The sequence below is a fragment of the Schistocerca americana genome, chromosome 4 (genome assembly GCF_021461395.2).
Source record: "Schistocerca americana isolate TAMUIC-IGC-003095 chromosome 4, iqSchAmer2.1, whole genome shotgun sequence".
Taxonomy (NCBI): domain Eukaryota; kingdom Metazoa; phylum Arthropoda; class Insecta; order Orthoptera; family Acrididae; genus Schistocerca; species Schistocerca americana.
The window spans coordinates 370,579,438-370,599,926 of NC_060122.1; the positions used below are offsets into that span (position 1 = coordinate 370,579,438).

At 38.8% G+C, this 20,489-nt stretch overlaps 1 protein-coding gene across 6 annotated transcripts in view; it reads right to left on the reverse strand.

Moving 5' to 3' along the window:
• Positions 1–3,881: 3,881 nt before the first annotated feature.
• The window catches only part of LOC124612255 (actin-related protein 6), a 112,267-nt gene continuing 95,659 nt past the window's right edge, over positions 3,882–20,489 (reverse strand). For 5 of the 6 annotated variants that reach the window (XM_047140337.1, XM_047140341.1, XM_047140343.1 and 2 more), the window contains 2 exons: positions 5,882–6,147; positions 3,882–4,100 (listed from right to left, as the gene is read on the reverse strand). In XM_047140337.1, coding sequence (XP_046996293.1) covers positions 3,971–4,100; positions 5,882–6,147 — 396 coding nt within the window. In that variant the 3' untranslated portion in view covers positions 3,882–3,970. Of the gene's footprint in view, positions 4,168–5,881; positions 6,148–20,489 lie in introns of all 6 variants that reach the window. The other variant, XM_047140340.1, reaches the window with a different exon arrangement.

Here is a 20,489-nt window from a genome sequence, read left to right on the forward strand (position 1 = left end):
TTGAGATGAATCTGCAACTCCATGTCTAGCTTGTTATGGACAATGCTACTGCCAATTCTCCAGGCCTACAAGACCACGTCCTTGAAGAATTTCAATTCATCATGATCCGATTTCTGCCTCTCAATACCACTCCGTTACTCCAGCCTATGGACCACAAGATTATTTCCAACTTTAAGAAGCTCTATGATAAAGCACTCTTCGAGCATTGCTTTGAGTTGACTGAAGCTACCAATCACTCTCAGAGAGTTTTGGAAATATCACTTCAGCATCATTGCCTGTGTGAAGATGATCAAAAAGGCATGGGAATGTGTTACCAAGAGAACTCTCACTTCAGCTTGGAAGAAGCTTTGGTTGGAGTGTGTTGTCGAGTCTGACTCTGAGGCATTTGAATCAGTATCCGATGCATTGGAATCAGTAACTGTGGAGCCTGTAGTCAATGAAATTGTGCCTTTGGTCAAGAGCATGCGACTAGAAGTGGATAACAATGATATTGATAAGCTTGTGGAAGATCAAAGCCAGGAAATGACCACCAAAAAGCTTAAGGAGTTGTAGTATGTTTCACAGCAGGAAGTTGTGGAGAGGAGGAGGAGGAGGCAGTAACAACAAAGCAGCAATCTTCTGGCACAATAAGAGAAATACTGAAAGCATGGGAATCAGTTGCACAGCACACTGAAAATCATCACTCCAATACAGCAGTGACTACACATACTACAAATTTATTTGGCAATAATGTTGTGTCACATTTCTGTCAAGTGTTGAAGCATTGGCTGAAACAAATGACTATAGACAGCTTCCTAATAAAAAGGAATTAGTAATGTAGCATGAATAATAAAATACATAATACTGTATGTATACTTTACTTTGAATAAATGGCATGAATAAGATAACACTTTTAGTACTTTTTCTTCATGGAATGCGTTATTGTATTTTACATTAATTTATATGGGATTAACCATCACAAAATGTGTGTTTTGCACTACGAGTAAGATTCTTAAATGAATTATGCCTGCTATGCAAGGTTCCACTGTAGCTCCATATAACAATGCATAACAGTCCTCCAAAATAGTGTGTTCAATTAACGATTTGAGGCATAAGGGGAACCTGATACTAATTTAAAATTTAATGTATTTCATGGTAGCTTTGTGAGTATATTTGAAAACACTTTCCTAACAAAACAGTGTAAAATAACTGTCAGAAACTATCTAAAAAGTCGTGGCTTACTAATGGGATAAAACTATCTCAAAAGGGAAATGTACATAATAGCTAGAGGGAGAATAATCCAGAATCAGTCAAACATTATAAAAACTACAGCACTGTATTAATAAAAGGGAAAACAGGGCAACTGAGAGCACAGGAAGACTGTATTTCTATCAGACTGAATGAAAAGTTTGTTGACAAATAGAAGAATAAAATATTTTTAATAATCTTTTTTCAAGTGTTGTAGATAAAACAGGAACCTGTTGTTTATTAGTAAATGCAAGGAAGTATATGGAGAAGGCAATACCTAAGCAATTCGATAAAACTGAAATTCAACCCAACTCTCCTATTGAAATTAGGAAAATGATAAAATCACTCAAAAGTAAAAGCTCTCAAGGAATTGATGGCATTTACAGCAGAGTACTAAAAGCTTGTTCCCAAGAGATAAGTAAGATTCTCAGCCATGTATGTAGTTGCTCACTGTTATAGGCCATTTTTCCAGATAGACTGAAATATGCTATTGTTAAATTATTGCATAAAAAGGGGGATAGGTTTGATGCTAACAACTACTGCCCAATACACCTCTGTCCGCAGCTCGTGGTCTAGTGGCTAGCGTTGCTATCTCAGGATCATGGGGTACCGAGTTCGATGTGTGGCCGGGTTGGGGATTTTCTCTGCCCGGGGACTGGGTGTTTGTGTCATCATCATCATCATCATCATCATCATCATCCGTGCAGTGGCTAAATTGGATTGTGTAAAAATTGGACTGTGTAAAAATTGGGTCTTTGTGTGAGTGCCGATGACCACGCAGTTGAGCTCCCTAGAAACCAAACATCAGCACCAATACACTTCTGACAGCTTTATTCAAAATTCTTGAAAGAGTGGTGTATTTAAGAGTTGCTTCATATATCTATAAAATAAAGTACCAACAAAATGTCAATTTGATTTTCAGAAAGACTTTTCAACGGAACATGCTATGTTTTTTTCACTGATAAAATATTAAATTCTCTGAATAACTGATCATCATTCATTGAGATTTTTGTGATATCTCGAGGGTTTTGAATGTGTGAAACACGAAATTCTTCTAGATAAGCTTCGGTATGTGAGTGGAGCAGTTCACAAATTATTCAATACATAATTAACTGGAAGAATGCAGAAGATTGAAATTAACAGTGCAGATAGGCTTCTAACTGGGGATTATATCAAGAACAGTGACAAACAAGGTTCAGTCGTGGGTCCCTTATTGTTCTTAAGATATATTATCAACTTGCCATTCTATATTCATGAAGATGCAAAGCTACTTCTTTTGCTGAAAATACAAGCATAGTAATTGCACCCAATAAACAAGAATTAGCTGAGGAAATTGCTAAAATGCTAATAGAAAGGATGAGTTTCACTGTTCTGGGTTAAATCCGACTTTGGCACAGAAAGGGCAGAATTATGCTGCCACAAAAATGAACTGGGTGAATTTTGCTGCCACAAAAGTCTTTGGTTATTTATGAAACAGCATTAAAAGTCTGACAGATAGCCTACCAGCATTTAAAAATAAGGAACAAGTATTAATGTAATATAATGTGGTGTATAAACAGCGATCTCTAGTACCAAAGATCATTTCATATAAGTTACCACAGCCAAAGATATTACAAGATGACATCATAACATGAAGTCAGGTCTAGTGAGAAACAAACTATAGCCCGCATCTCGTGGTCGTGCGGTAGCGTTCTCGCTTCCCACGCCCGGGTTCCCGGGTTCGATTCCCGGCGGGGTCAGGGATTTTCTCTGCCTCGTGATGGCTGGGTGTTGTGTGCTGTCCTTAGGTTAGTTAGGTTTAAGCAGTTCTAAGTTCTAGGGGATTGATGACCATAGATGTTAAGTCCCATAGTGCTCAGAGCCATTTGAACCAAACAAACTATACACAAACACTAGCCTTGACTAAAAATAACAAATAGTCACCTGGAAAATAAACAGTCGCCTGATACTCCAAAACTGTCACATGTTCAGTACTTTCTATTAAAAATAGTCATAGTGGTCTTAAGTAAAAAAATATTAGCATTTTAATTGCATGTGGCAGCCCTGCCCAGTAATGGAGGAAAGTGCAGGAGCTATAAATTGTAGAGAGAGATCAAAGCTTGACTACAGTAAACATGTTCAAGGCTACACAGTTTGCAGCAGTTACACAAAAATGATGAGACTTGTACAGAATAGATTAGCATGAAGTGCAGCATTAGTCATCATCAGACAGAAGACCACAACAAGATCACACTAATACTAATTCCCACAATTATTAAGTTGAGAAGATTAGCACCAAATGTAATTAATTATTAGTGTACTTTACAGAGGTAGCCTTCAGTGGCTGCTCCTGCCAGTTACTGTATAATTTGATGCATTCTCATCCTTGAAAACACTCTTTCACGATGGGCTATGCACAATGAAATGTGAATGAATAATCTAATTAACAAATCGTCCTGAAATGATCAAGAACATACAGAAATTTTCAGTAAATGCAGCAGAATAGTTTTTGAAGAGTTCAATGAGTCATTTTTGGACTGCATCTTTAGCTGTAGTATAAATGAAAAATATATTTAAAGAACAATGTTTCAAAAAACTAAATATTCATTATTTTGTCAAATCTACATCACTGTTTGTTATTCAAGAAGATAAAGCATACAAATTTCACATCAAAATAAAAAATATATAAAACCTTTATTCATCATTGTACAGATTTATAATCTTACTCAGTAGTTCACTGGACACACCACTTTTTATATTCACATCAAACATCAAATTTATCAATACAAACATTCATCCCTTCTTCCTCATATTCATCTCTCATTACAAGCGTAGTATTAAATTCTGGATCCTTTGTCAGCAGTGTGCCACCATACCATGCATACATGATAGGACTACAAAAGAAAATAAAAGGTAACTTTAGTAAAGCTTCAGAAATTATCATCAGCATACAGTCATTGCCTGAAAATATACGAAACATTCACCATTAATGAAACAAAGAGAGAAATGAATACATACATAAATAAATAAATCTGAAAATTTTTTTATATTACGTATCCCTTCCAGATATCTAAAACATTTGTTTCTCAAACATTGTTTGTGTTTCACTACAACCTGCTAGTAAAGTGAATGGGAAACTCATTAACTCAAGGAGAACAAAGTCAGTGGTTCACTTTCATTTGGGCAATGGTTCAGGAAACGTTTAACAGTTTTGAACATAATGGACAATGTGTGTAAGAGTGTGAAATCAATGGCAAACAGTATGGCATGGGCAAGATTGTTTAGAAGTATGAGAAAATCATATACTAGGATTTTTGCAGCATCTAAACAAATTTCTACTACTACAATTACTATTTTGATTGGATCTAGAAAGAAGGAAGATTAGGCTAGCTCAGTTGGCAAAGCAAGGGGAAAGAGATCAGAAATCACATCTTCCAAAGGACTGTCTCAACATTCATCTTAAACATGTTAGTGAAAAAGATGGAAAAAAATAAATCAGAATTACCAGGCAGGAATTTGGACCCCACTCAACCTGAGAGAAAGTCCAGAACTTCAATGGTTGTGCAACTCCACTCACTACTTTGAAACTTGTGATGATCAGTGGAATTTATTTGATTAGATGTGCTGCTTGTGAAGTTACAATGTACAAATCCTGGGAGGAAGACTCCAAATCTCATGTGTAATGAAAGTCACATCAAGATCATGGTTATTGTAAGTAGTATACAGTCTCATTGTGAAAGTGAGACTGTGTACTACACATTATATTCTGACCACTGCTGCTGTTCCATGTCACTATGGCAAATATTACCCTAGTTATTGCGCTGCTGAATATAAAACAAGCTCTGGAACACAGTTCTGCCAATTACAAGCATAGATCGGAGCCTACACACATTCACCCTTACTCAAGGCAGCTGGAAGGGATGAACCATATAACAAGAAAACTTGTTGAAGAGAAACATATGAAAGAACAATTATTTTTGAGATCAAAAAGACAACAAAAAGTTTTTACTGTTATATGAGGAGAACAGCAGAATCTATCATTACATAAGTAAACTGCCATCCCGATAGCAGTGAGCAATGTTAGCAGACACTTTCCACATCAGATGAAGAAATGCCACATCTTAAATCTAGTAGTTCTTTCAGTTTCGTATTAGTGTATTGCTGTTATAAATGCAAGGTCTCTGCAGTGCAGTTGTAAAGATTGCTGTTCTGGTTTCCACATGAGTTTTGAATATAGTCTGACAATGTTACAAGGGAGACAGAAATGGAGAAATAATTTCTTGGTATATGTTTTTTTTATTACTGCCCATTTACACATCTGCCAGGACAATAAAATTAATAGTGTCAGGACACTTAAGCTTTGCAAGATGATTCAATAAAAATACAAAAAGTCTCATGTTACTGGTTATGCTGTGGTTTACATCATCATCTTACTGACTGAAAGGCTGGAATGTCATCACAATGCCAGCTCCCCCCCCCCCCCCCCCCCCCCCCCCCCCTACACACACATTGCTTTCAATACAATCAAGGTCTTCATAAAAAATAAGCAGCGATAAAAGTTTTTTTAGACTTAACATATGTAAAATAAATAAACAAAACAGTAAATGATTTTTGCTGGAAATGCAGCTTCAAAACAAACTGAAGAAAAAGTGGAATTTCAAATTTTTCAACTTACTCTGAAGGAAGTGTGACTTTAACATCGTAGTCAATAGGAGCTAGACAACGAACTTCCTGCTCCACACGTTCCCGAAATCCTGGGAACAGTGTACATCCACCGGTCAGCAGAATGTTGTTGTAAAGATGGGGATGTGTTTCTGGTGGGCAAGAAGATATACTATGCACAATAGCTTCTGGAATACCCATCTGGGTTATACCAACATCAGATGGGTGGAATAGAAGCTCAGGCACAGCAAATCGTTCATTGGTTAAACGGAGACATTGCTGTTGGAAATAAATGAACAATTGTGAATATCCAGAAAAATATTTTCATGAATACCAATATTAATTTCAATAGCAGATAAATTACAGCATTAAATGCGGAATGCAAATAACAAATTTAAGTTGATGTATTTTTACAATTGATTTCAACAGGAAAATGAGTGTGCTCATCTATTTTTAATTAATAATAAACAATGTGGCAACAATTCTGTTGCCTAATAAGCTTATCTATCTTTTCAGTCCATCTTACTGCATCACCCCAAACAAGTGAAAATGTCTGACACACATGCACCAACTTCTGTACGGGTATATCACTATAAATATGTCAGCCAAAAATTTCTTTAAGTATTAGTGACACATCTCCTTGTCTCAAGTCTAATTTCACCTCCTTTGCCTCCACATACACTTTCTTGCCTGGACCACCATCATGTGGCAATGTCACAAGGTGCATAGATATTCTGTCAGCTCTTGTGGCACACCACATGGCAAATAAATTTTAGCCAACATTTTATATAAAGAAATATGTACAACAGATACATAAGACAAAAATGTTGTTTTATCAACATAGCATTTTCTTATCATGTACATCAGGATAGCTCTTACATGGTACCTTAAGAAAAATAATTTGACTCTCTCCCCTTCCTCCCCTCACTTTGATTCCATTTCATGACAAAATCAGTTTGTGTGGAATTTAGGCTGAGTAGGATAAAAGGTAGGGGTGCCAATGCATCTTCAAAATTGGGAAAACCAGAAAAATAAAAATCATCAAATTCATAAAATATTAATTCTGCCAGACAAATTCATTACCTATTACAAGTGGGCTATTTACTTTACTCTTCTGAAGTGGATGTGTTTTCATATCATAGGTCACATCGGTCAAGTATGTGATGGGTCACAGACAGAGAGTACTAATGTGACACAAGCCACTCTTTTTCAGAATCCAACCCAGATCATCTGTCATCTTTTGCTCTTGAGGAAAGGTAGCAGCCATACCAAATACAATGCCCTTGAAATAACTAGAAGCAATCTGCCATCTGACTCAAAAAAATGTTAACAGATTTCTTTTACAATTTCTGGGCATGTAAATTAACAGTGTGTTAAGACATTAAGTTAGCTGTCACAGAAATGATGATTTGTTGGTAAAAGCGTGAATTCCAGAGTAGAAAGTGAGAAACTGCATTCCAAAATTAGAAAATTTGTAACAACACTGGAAACTATGGAAAAAAAACATGGTGAATTGTTAAAATTAACTGTGATCTTTCTTGGAAAAGCACCACCTTGTGGAGCATCTTTCCATACTCCAGAGACAATCCACCATGTAAAAAGTGAATGGATAGAGCTGTAAGGCTTTGTGCCGATCTTTCAGCCAAAGCAAACTATCTGGATTTCACCATTTTTTCAAAATTTCATATACCATATATCAGACTGTTGATTATGTTGTTTCTTGTCTGGCTTCAAATTGACTGAAAAAATCATTTATGTTATCTGTCACCTGAATCTACTGTCCTGGCATCAGCTCATTCTAATTTGTCATCCGAATCAAAACTGAAAACAGACAATGCATTCAATAGTGAGGCAGAATATCACACAAAAATATTAAAAGAGTTCAAGTAAGAACTGATTATATCCTAGAAGTTTTTGATAAAAGGTTTGAACTTTTTGTTTTCAACAAAACAAGACTAAATTTTGCCAGAATTGACTTGAGTGACATACTCCTTATGACAGTAGCCACATGCAAAATTGTACGAAAATTAAATGCCAGGCTGAGACTCATTGGAAGAATCTTAGGCAATGTAATTCATCTAAAAATAAATAGCTTACAAAACAATCTATCAACCAATTCTTGAGTACTGTTCATTTGTCTGAGACCCTTAACAAGTAGGATTAACAGGAGAGGTAGAGAAGATCCAATGACAAGTGATACACTTCATCATGGCATCGTTTAATAGGTGTGAGAACATTACAGAGAGCCTTAAAAAAAACTCCAGTGGCATTTGTTACAAGGGTAATGTTGTTTGTCATGAGAGAGTTACTTTTGAAATTATAAGGATGTACATTCGAAGAATAGTCAGATACATTACTTCCTCCTACATCTCTTAAGAAATTACCACAATGAGAAAGTCTGAGAAATTAGAGCTCATATGGAAGCTTATTGACAGTCATTCTTCCCTCACACCATTTGTGAATGCAAAAGGAAGGGAGAAAGTGATAGTGGTACCAGCAATACCCTCTGCACACACGATAAGGAAACTAAACTCTGGCTGAACATGCCATGAAGGCCCAACAGTACTGACCAGCTGCAATGTCATCCTCCACCCACAGGTGTCACTGGATGCAAATATGGAGGTGCATGTGGTTAGCACACAGCTCTCACTGTCATATATCACATTACGAGACCACACACCTTAAGGAGGCTTGAGAAATATATATGCACATGTAGAAAATGAATACTTCATCAATAATCTACACCTAGTTAATAAATTAATAAACCAGAAGTTGTAAATGATCTAGCTAGAGAGGTACCAAGCTAATGGAGGACCACAATAAGTTATTTAAAAAGAAACTAGGAAAAGAAGCAGTATATGCTTGAGGTAGTACTGAAGTGTCACCATGTGTTTCCAGAACATAAAAAAAACTTTACTGACAAATAAGCATTTTAACAAAAAACGTGATTTCTTCATATTTATCTCTCAAATTTTGCATCTAGTAGTGTCATAGATTTTATTATTACAGCTAATGCAGCATATTAATAATTAAGTTTAAAGTAACTTAATAAAGTTCTTGATTAATAAATTACTTCTGACATTAAAAAGCGATATTTTTAGTTTTTTCCCCTAATATAGATAATGACACAACAATTTTTTCATGCAGCACAACCAAACAAGGGGTAGTGCAAAGAAACAAATAACCCTTTACACCCCTACCCCCACGATCGGGAGGGTCTGGTACGACTTCATACTTTTTGTTCCCTGGAGCTAGAATGTAATTGCAGCCTGAAACGAACGATCGTGAGGGCTACTTTGGTTCATGTGGTACTGCCTAACGCCACTAGATCGCAGCTCCGTCCACTCTGCTGTTTTGGCGGGCTTCTTTGTCTTCCAGTGTCGTTGCGTGACGTGTAGCGGGTTTGTCTTTCCTGCAGTAGTTGTGTTTGCGTGCGATTCTGAGGAATTGTTTGGATTCAGTCTGTTTCTAGACATCTCAAAGAATTTGTGTATTATCGAAACATGCATTTTGCGTGATTATTGTGGCTGTGGTGCTCGAAAGTGTCTCCACCATCACAATCGCGAGGGTTAGGCGTTGCTGCAGTTTTCACTTATTGAGGTTAGTTTTACTCAACTACTTTTTGTCGCATTCTTGCATGCTGATTAATGCAATGTATATGATGTAATGTATTGGAACATTTTTAGATAATGAAGAGACTTACTGAGGAAGATATTTTGAAGTTGCTGGATGCATCAGACTTAGAAGTAAGTGATGAAGACAATTCTAAAGATTTGTTTGTGCCAGAAAATATTGGTGCATCGAGTTCTGATTCTGCTACAGATGAAATACCAGTTCAAACTCCATCAGAATCGTCAAGAAATAATAATCAACTGGAAGCAGACACTCTCAGTTCTCCACAAGTTAAAAGGACGAAAAACCTATCAGGCGGAAAATATCTGTGGAAGAAGAAATTATTTAAAGCTAAGCATCGCCCAAGACCACTGGACTTTTCTAGACTGCACGTAAAATATATGCCTTCTCTCTGAGTTACTGTAATATATTTTGTTCTGTAAATGAAAATTGGGTCCATTGTAAGCTGTTTGTTCTGCTTTCAAATCAATTTTCTTTTCAGTTTCCAGATCCATTGCATACTCCTCTCCAGTATTTTACCACATATTTTACAGATGAATTCTTTAAGATTGCTGAAGAACATACAAATCTGTATACTCTGCGGAAGCATGGAAAAAGCATTAAAACAGATGCAACAGAACTTAAGAAATTTATAGCTGCCAACCTGATTATGGGTTGCATCAAACTTCCTCGGTTCAGATTATACTGGAGCACTGAGCATGGCTCTACTCCAGTTTCGAGCATCAGGTCAAGAGACGGGTTTGTGGCACTCAGAAATGCTTTTCATGTGGTTGATGCTTCCTCTGCCCCAGATAATAGTAATAAAGTGTGGAAAGTACAGCCAGTTCTTGATGCAGTAAGAAATGTGTGCCTGAGTCTTCAACGGGATCATGTTACTTATTCAGATGACGAACAAATGATACCATTTACGGGTCGCTGCCCACTGAGGCAGTTTGTAAAAAAACAAACCTCGACCAGTTGGATTAAAGGACTTTGTACTTACTACATCAGCAGGTCTTGTATTAGACTTTGAAATATATCAAGGTGATTCAACTCCTCTACAGACTAAGGAGTTTGGATTAGGCCCTTCTGTGATATTAAGACTGGCACAAACTTTGCCTCAAGAAAGCTTCATCTACTCTAATAGATATTTTACATCATTGCCTTTACTGGAGAAACTGACTGAAATGAAGCTCTATGGAAGTGGAACAATAACGGCCAACAGACTAAAGGGCTTGCCTCTCACTGATGCAAGCAAGATGGTTCATGGACAGAGTATAGAACATGTTGCTGAAAACTGTGATTTAGTAGTTGTAGAGTGGAAAGACAGCAACAAAGTAATCATGGCTTCAAACTGCTGTGGCTCCACACCGACTGAGCCTGTGCAACGTTGGTCCAAAATTGATTACAAACACATTGAAGTCGATTGTCCTTCTGTGGTGCGCAAATATAATCAAAACATGGGTAGAGTTTACGTTTGTGACCAGCAGATGGAATGCTACAGAACCTGGTTCAGAAGTATGAAATGGACATGGAAAGTAATTTTGCACATTGTGGACCTTGCTGTGGTAAATGCATGGAACCAATACATGAGAAGCATCAAAGGGAATAATATTCCAAGAAAAGAACAGAAAGATTTGCTACACTTCAAATTAGAGGTAATGGATAATTTTCAATACCACATTATTTTATGTTTACATTAATGTTATTTGATATTGTGTTATTTGATATAGATATTTCAAATTATGTTGTTGTTGTTGTGGTCTTCAGTCCTGAGACTGGTTTGATGCAGCTCTCCATGCTACTCTATCCTGTGCAAGCTTCTTCATCTCCCAGTACTTACTGCAACCTACATCCTTCTGAATCTGCTTAGTGTATTCATCTCTTGGTCTCCCTCTACGATTTTTACCCTCCACGCTGCCCTCCAATGCTAAATTTGTGATCCCTTGATGCCTCAAAACATGTCCCACCAACCGATCCCTTCTTCTAGTCAAGTTGTGCCACAAACTTCTCTTCTCCCCAATCCTATTCAACACCTCCTCATTAGTTACGTGATCTACCCACCTTATCTTCAGCATTCTTCTGTAGCACCATATTTCGAAAGCTTCTATTCTCTTCTTGTCCAAACTGGTTATCGTCCATGTTTCACTTCCATACATGGCTACACTCCATACAAATACTTTCAGAAACGACTTCCTGACACTTAAGTCTATACTCGATGTTAACAAATTTCTCTTCTTCAGAAACGATTTCCTTGCCATTGCCAGTCTACATTTTATATCCTCTCTACTTCAACCATCATCAGTTATTTTACTCCCTAAATAGTAAAACTCCTTTACTACTTTAAGTGTCTCATTTCCTAATCTAATCCCCTCAGCATCACCCGATTTAATTTGACTACATTCCATTATCCTCGTTTTGCTTTTGTTTATGTTCATCTTATATCCTCCTTTCAAGACACTGTCCATTCCGTTCAACTGCTCTTCCAAGTCCTTTGCTGTCTCTGACAGAATTACAATGTCATCGGCAAACCTCAAAGTTTTTACTTCTTCTCCATGAATTTTAATACCTACTCCGAATTTTTCTTTTGTTTCCTTTACTGCTTGCTCAATATACAGATTGAATAACATTGGGGAGAGGCTACAACCCTGTCTCACTCCTTTCCCAACCACTGCTTTCCTTTCATGCCCCTCGACTCTTATAACTGCCATCTGGTTTCTGTACAAATTGTAAATAGCCTTTCGCTCCCTGTATTTTACCCCTGCCACCTTCAGAATTTGAAAGAGAGTATTCCAGTTAACGTTGTCAAAAGCTTTCTCTAAGTTTACAAATGCTAGAAACGTAGGTTTGCCTTTTCTTAATCTTTCTTCTAAGATAAGTCGTAAGGTTAGTATTGCCTCACGTGTTCCAACATTTCTACGGAATCCAAACTGATCTTCCCTGAGGTCCGCTTCTACCAGTTTTTCCATTCGTCTGTAAAGAATTCGCGTTAGTATTTTGCAGCTGTGACTTATTAAACTGATAGTTCTGTAATTTTCACATCTGTCAACACCTGCTTTCTTTGGGATTGGAATTATTATATTCTTCTTGAAGTCTGTGGGTATTTCGCCTGTCTCATACATCTTGCTCACCAGACGGTAGAGTTTTGTCATGACTGGCTCTCCCAAGGCCATCAGTAGTTCTAATGGAATGTTGTCTACTCCCGGGACCTTGTTTCGACTCAGGTCTTTCAGTGCTCTGTCAAATTCTTCACGCAGTATCTTTTCTCCCATTTCATCTTCATCTACATCCTCTTCCATTTCCATATTATTGTCCTCAAGTACATCGCCCTTGTATAAACCCTCTATATACTCCTTCCACCTTTCTGCCTTCCTTTCTTTGCTTAGAACTGGGTTGCAATCTGAGCTCTTGATATTCATACAAGTGGTTCTCTTCTCTCCAAAGGTCTCTTTAATTTTCCTGTAGGCAGTATCTATCTTACCCCTAGTGAGACAAGCCTCTACATCCTTACATTTGTACTCTAGCCATCCCTGCTTAGCCATTTTGCACTTCCTGTCAATCTCATTTTTGAGACGTTTGTATTCCTATTTGCCTCCTTCATTTACTGCATTTTTATATTTTCTCCTTTCATCAATTAAATTCAATATTTCTTCTGTTACCCAAGGATTTCTATTAGCCCTCGTCTTTTTACCTACTTGATCCTCTGCTGCCTTCACTACTTCATCCCTCAGAGCTACCCATTCTTCTTCTACTGTATTTCTTTCCCCCATTCCTGTCAATTGTTCCCTTATGCTCTCCCTGAAACTCTCTACAACCTCTGGTTCTTTCAGTTTATCCAAGTCCCATCTCCTTAAATTCCCGCCTTTTTGCAGTTTCTTCAGTTTCAATCTGCAGTTCATAACCAATAGATTGTGGTCAGAATCCACATCTGCCCCTGGAAATGTCTTACAATTTAAAACCTGGTTCCTAAACCTCTGTCTTACCATTATGTAATCTATCTGATACCTTTTAGAATCTCCAGGATTGTTCCAGGTATACAACCTTCTTTCATGATTCTTGAACCAAGTGTTAGCTATGATTAAGTTATGCTCTGTGCAAAATTCTACAAGGCGGCTTCCTCTTTCATTTCTTCCCCCCAATCCATATTCACCTACTATGTTTCCTTCTCTCCCTTTTCCTACTGACGAATTCTAGTCACCCATGACTATTAAATTTTCATCTCCCTTCACTACCTGAATAATTTCTTTTATCTCGTCATACATTTCATCAATTTCTTCATCATCTGCAGAGCTAGTTGGCATATAAACTATGTTATTTGATATTATTATATATTTCTAGGTAGCAGAAGGACTGCTTGCAGTTCCACCTGAGGATAGAAGGGTATTAAGTGACAGTGAGACTGAACAAGAAGGAGATGCACTTCCTGCGGCCAAAAGGTCTAAATTCTTTAATCAACCTGCAAAGCTTCCATGCAGTGACAAGCGCTATGATGGATATGAACATTTTCCAATTTCTGATGATATTCCAGCACCACACACTTGCAGATATGAGTCATGCAAAAGTCGCAGCAAAAAGCGGTGCGAAAAGTGTAATGCATATTTGTGCCTGTCGAAGGACAAGACATGTTTTAAGGACTTTCATGTTCCTCCCAAATAGAAACAAAGAAGACAAACATCCATTTAAAACAGCTACAACAAGAGTTTTGTACATTTTTGTATAGTTTTACAAGCACAATAAATGTTGCGTTCTCTAAAGTATTTTGTATTAGTATTTACCTGACCCTCACGATCGTGACAGTACGACCCCCTCCCCCCAAAAAAAAAAAAATTTTGAACTCCAGAAGTTTTTTCTTATTTTTCTAGTAACATTTAAAGCTAAACAAATATGGAAAAGCATTGGGAAATGAAATCACTTTTTAAAAAATCTTCAGGTCATAAAGGGATAAAAGTTGAAAAAATATGAGCCAATATAATGTATGTAACCATGAGTTCTACCGTAGCAACATTAAGATGAATTAACTAACTGCCGCTACATATAGAAAATGTGCGCTTTTTTGGTTAACATTCAAGGCAGTTTCAATGAAGAAAAATATTCCAAATGTATCTTCTCATTCTAATAAAGTATCCTGACTTCTTGTCACAGGCTACTACATTTCTCACTTCAGTGTTGCAATAAATCCTCTCTACATTTAACTGACCTTGCGCCGAGAAAACACCATTTAAGTGGGTGTGCCCAGAACAACATACTGCTAAAGCAAGAACAAACACAATTTATGAAACATAGTAATTTATAGAAAAACACTTAAGATACAATCGAGTGCAGGTTGTGCACAGCAATGAACACGTTAATTGGACTAACACGTGGACAAAAACCTCACCCTCACTCGTCACCAAGTTTACTATAGCAAGAAAAAAATGTGACTTATGGAATGTAGTAGTTTACAGAGAAACATGTAAGACAGAATGAAGTACAAGTTGTGCATAGCACTGACCATACACTGATCACACTGACTGGACTACAGTGATACAGGTTACAGAATTGGCCGAACACTCGTTTGTGTTCATTCACTTAAATAATACTTTTTCTTTGGCAGCTCACCAGAGGAGAGCAGGGGGCTGACCTTGGTGGTCTCAATAAGGCTGCGTTCACAGTGGCACCGACAACAGTTTCACACTCAGTCGCCAGAGGTTGACTGATAAGATCAGCCAACAGCATGGTCATAGTGCATCATTTCTCCTTTGGCAGTTTTTGACAGGATCAATGAGGTTAGGTTAGGTTAGAATATATTCTATGTACGAAGGACGTTAGATTTTAACCTCTTGGGGGAGGGGGGGGGGGGGGGGGAGATTTCATGCTGCTTCTGTGCTTGGATGTGAGTGCTCCATAGTGGCTTCTGCTATTAAAGAGAAACTGAATTCATTTGAATGAGCTTTCCTGTCTTGTAAAGAACATGGCAAGTACTATACAGTCTGTCATCAGTTATCATAATAACCAGGCAAGTTTTATGAATATATAAGAAGACAGGAGAAATACTCAAGATAATTTGTGTTGACCTTGAAAAGGAGGTTATAAACTCTTCCATTTCACTGCATTTATTCAAAGTTGTGCAGACGTATATGAACTAACCTTCAATGACTATCATTTAGCACATGAGTGATAAACAAGCATATAATGTAGCATAAGACAGCCCAAAAACCTAAAGCACTTAAAGTGGAAATACATATCATACACAACATCTGCAAACCACTTCATATTAACAGAATCACTACCCTACTGACATAAAATGCCAGTAAGCAGTAATAATAATTTGTAGACAACCAATGATAAACTACCGCAAAAAAGATCCATTGCAGTAGCTATAAGCATATAAGATGCACCAGCCTTTTCACTTGAACAAATTAATTGCCTATGCCTATGCCTAAAATTTCCAATAACGATTTTGCCTATTTGAGGTTTCAAATAAACCTGTGATTTGAGTTCACAGATTCCTTACTATATCCCGATTATGATATTTTCATTCTCAGAATGCCACAAAGTCACTCTTTCTTAGACTAACTTATCAGTTTCTTATGCTTCATATTTTGCGTGCAAAAACATTGGTCAATTTGACCAAAGAAAACAAGCTGATTTGAATTTCACCAATTGTTGTCCATAGTGTGTACGTTCAGGACATAAGATCAGCCATAGTGTGACCGCACACATAGTGTCACATTGATTTGAAAACATCAGTCGTCTATGGCCAATTTCGGTCATCGGTAGTATCTACCGATATCAGAGCCAGTGCGATCACAACATAAGTGGAGCTATGAACTACACAGATGCACAATCTCTGAAATTGCATGTGTCATCAATGAAGGTACATCACTCCTCTTTTACAGGAGTGGGAAAACTACATTTGCACATTACAGAAAAAATGCACTCGTACAAAATAAGTGCTGGTACTCTGGAGGGGGGAAAAAAGGGTTCCGAGGCGTGGCCCCAGGGTTTTTCCAGCCAACCGTGCTGCACAAAAGAGATCCAACTAAGTACACGATCTGCAGAGACAGTCAATGCTATCACGGCACTAGTGGTGGGAAAACCACTGACTGCATTATGGTTCTCAATATCTAAATAGAAACAAAGCAACTTATCCTGATCGAATGCCAGGTCCGGCCCGATCGGAAGATGAGATAAGGCATTGGCATTGGTATCTTGTGCCGTCAACTGGTAATGGGTTTGATGATGACAACGAGAGAGGAAGAGAGCCCACTGCTGCAAACGATGTGCTGCCTTGTCCAGCACAGAAGTTGAAGGGTTAAAAAGAGCAAAGACCAGCTTGTGATCCGTGACTGAATGGGTCTTAGAACCATACAAGAAGACATGAAATTTTTTGAGGGCGAACACAGTCACTAAGCCTCGTTTTCAATCTGATAATACTGCTCCTGAGCAGGAGTTAAGTCTTAGGAGTGTAAGCAATGGGTTGTTCAGAGCTGTCCACGTATTTGCGCCCCAACACCATGCCAAGACCAATCTAAGACGGCTCTGTAGCCAACATGAGATGCTGACCTGGCTGAAAATTGGCCAGGCACATGGCAGATTGAGGCAAAGTGAATGCTTGGTCATAAGCTGGGGACCAAACAAAAGGCACATTTTTACACAAATGCACATGCAGGGGCAGAGCAACAATGCATGTGTCCAGTAAAAACTTATGGTAGTACACAACTTTATCTAGAAATGCCTGCAGATCCTTAACGGAGCAACAAAGTTTCACTTGCGTCAACATGGTCACGCAGTGCCTTGATCCCTGTGTGAGAAACCTCAAAACCTAGAAACCAAGTTGACAGCTGAAAAAGTGGAGACTTGGCAAGATAGCACTTGAGACCCACAGACTGCAAAATAGAAAATAACCATCAGAGATTGCTAAGCTGGTCTTTGGTGGAAAACTCAAAACAACAGTATCATCGAGGCAATTGATGCAGCTGGGTACAGAGGCTGTCAGCTGTCCTAAAAAACACTGAAAAATTGTGGGTGCACTAGCAAGGCCCAAAGGCAAGCACTGATACTGGAAAAGGCCGAAAGGTGTATTGACAAACATTAGGTGCCTAGTGGCCTCATCCAAGAGGAGCTGGAAGTATGCTTCCGTCAAATCAACTTTGGAAAAGTAGTGGCTGCCTGTCAATTTTGTGAGCAAATTATCAGGTGGGTATGTAAGCATCACAGACTGTGCATTAATCGTGAAACTGAAGTCGCCGCAGATGTGAAGCTTAACCACTGGCTTTGCAACGATGGCCAGGGGTGCAGCCCACTCACCGGAAGAAACAGGTTGAATGACATCAAGAGATGGCAAACAGTCCAATTTGACCTCGTCATGCCACAAAACAACTAGGGCAGGTGGACTCTCATGGTAAGGTCAGCCTGAAACGTAATTGCACAACCAAAGCTAGGGGAAAACAAAGATGAAAACTCAGAGCAGAGGGATTCCAGTTGCTGATACGGAACTTCATCTGATACAAAATTTACCTCATTGGCAATGGAGAAACCAGAAGCTTTAAACACATCTAACCCAAATAGGTTTGCAGTATGGGAATGACCCATAACAAGGAAGGTGAGAGGCTCAAATGGTTCAAATAGCTCTGAGCACTATGAGACTTCACATCTACGGTCATCAGTCCCCTAGAACTTAGAACTACTTAAACCTAACTAACCTAATGACATCACACAACACCCAGTCATCATGAGGCAGAGAAAATCCCTGACCCCGCCGGGAATCGAACCCGGGAACCTGGGCGCGGGAAGCGAGAACGCTACTGCAGGACCACGAGCTGTGGACTGAAGGTGAGAAGGTGAGAGGGTGAACAACATATTTTAGGAGACAGGAGTGGAGAACCAACCTAGGATCGAAATCTGCAGCTTATTGTAGCTAACCAACTTCCATGAAAACTGTGTGAAAGGACTGGAGATCAAGTGCGTGTATATTTGTGCGTTTACTTAAGTCACAGCAGCTCCTGTATCCACTTGCATTTTTAGCAGTTTATTAAACACACACCAGTCAATTAACAATTTTTTTTGGGAAATAGTCATTGCAGAGATACTGTTTATGTCCAACAGTACTACTGTGTGAGCCACATTTGACGAGGAGTTACACACCAATGCAATGTGGCCTTTCTTTTGATACCTGTTGCAAACTGCCCATTGCTTAGGGCACACAGCAGGCTCGTGTTGGACAAATCAGTAAGGGCAAGATGAAAGAGGGGCATGCTGCCACTGCTGTGATGCATCCTGTTACTGCTGTGGCCATAATAATCGACAGGGCCCCATGTGACACTGAGTCGAAAGTTGTACTGCTCCAACTTCCCTGTCATCCTGAACACATGCCACGTGCCTAACAGGGACTGACTGAGCAACTTTTAATATCTCCCCTCACACAGCAATCTGATCACCTGAGTCCCATGACACTTCAAAGGACTGTGCTATATTGAGCACATCTGTAGGCATTAGATTCTCACATTGAGTGCTTTTCCACTGACTTCCCCGTCTGGGGCCAGACGAAAAACAATATCACGCTCCATGTCATCAGCGTACGACTCATGATGGGAACTTGTGACAAATTTATGACAACACGTCAACCCATGTAATTCTGTAGCCTGAGCTTTGTAAGATTTTTTTGGGCATTTCTGACAATGGTAGCACATGTTGCAATGACATGTGTTGTGGCACAGTAATACGTTGAGAGCAGCTTGCACATTTCATCGAATTATAAGCTGGCTGGTTCTTGCAAAGGTGCAAGTTGGCACAATAACTGAAAAATGCATGATGAAGGCCAGGAAAGAAAGAAAGCCCAACACAGATTTGCATTGTCCATGTGAAAAACCCAGAAATTTTGATGTAACCGTGTCTCGTAGGAGTCCCAATCTACAGCTGATCTATCATATGGTGGAAAGGGCACAGCTGCCCTGATAGGAGAGTAACCTGCCATGAGCACAACACAGATGTTACTTGATTTAGGGCAGTGGTGAGAGCCTGCTGTTGTTTCGCAAAACCTTGCTGTTGGGTAATGATACATTGGAGTATTTCTTCCATGTCGATGTTCATAGGGTGACTTGGCACATACAAACACATGGAGAAAACCTAGCTCCCATTCATCGACAGGCTTACTATAGCAAGAAAAAATGTGATTCATGGAACACAGAAACATGTAAGATACAATGAAGTACAGGTTATGCGTAGCACTGAACACACACTGAATGCATTTCTTGGACAACAAGAACACAGGTTACAGAATAGGTCGGGTGCTCGTTTGCAATCACTTTAATAATACTGTTTCTGTGGCAGCTCACCAGAGCATGCCAAGGGGCCGACCCAGGTGGCCCCTACAAGCAGGCCTTTGTACTACAGGGTGTATCAAAAAGAATTATCCAATTAAAAAAAATCATAACTATTATGTTATTTCAGATGGGGTGCATGAACAACATTCTGTTGGAAAGAGCAAACTCTCAAGTTTTATATGGGTCCTGCTATGTAGCAGCAGTGTGTGCCCACTTCAGTTCTAATAAAAATAATATCAGGGCAACACAGAGCATTTTGTGTTTTACGTTTTGTGCAGTCCAGGTCAGTATAAACTGTTCAGCATGACTTTCTTACTAGGCATGGTGTGGATACTCCTACAGCACAGAGCATTAGACAATGGCATGAACAATTCTGATAAACAGGTTGTTTGTGTAAAGGCAAATCCCTGGGCCATCCTGAGTGTGTGATACAGATGTCGAATGCATCTGGCATAGTTTCACAAGGAGTCTACACAGATCCATTCGGCCTGCGGCTCGACAGCTCAATATGCTCCCAGTGTTCATCTGGCGTGTGTTGCGTCAACATTTACAAACAAAACCACACAAAATTCAGCTACTGCAAGCTCTTCGTGAAGGCGATAAACAATAATGTGTAGAGCTCTATAATTTTGTTCTTGGCAAGATGGAGGATGACAGTTTTCTACCATGCTTAGTGTTTAGTGACAAGGCAAAATGCCATTTAAA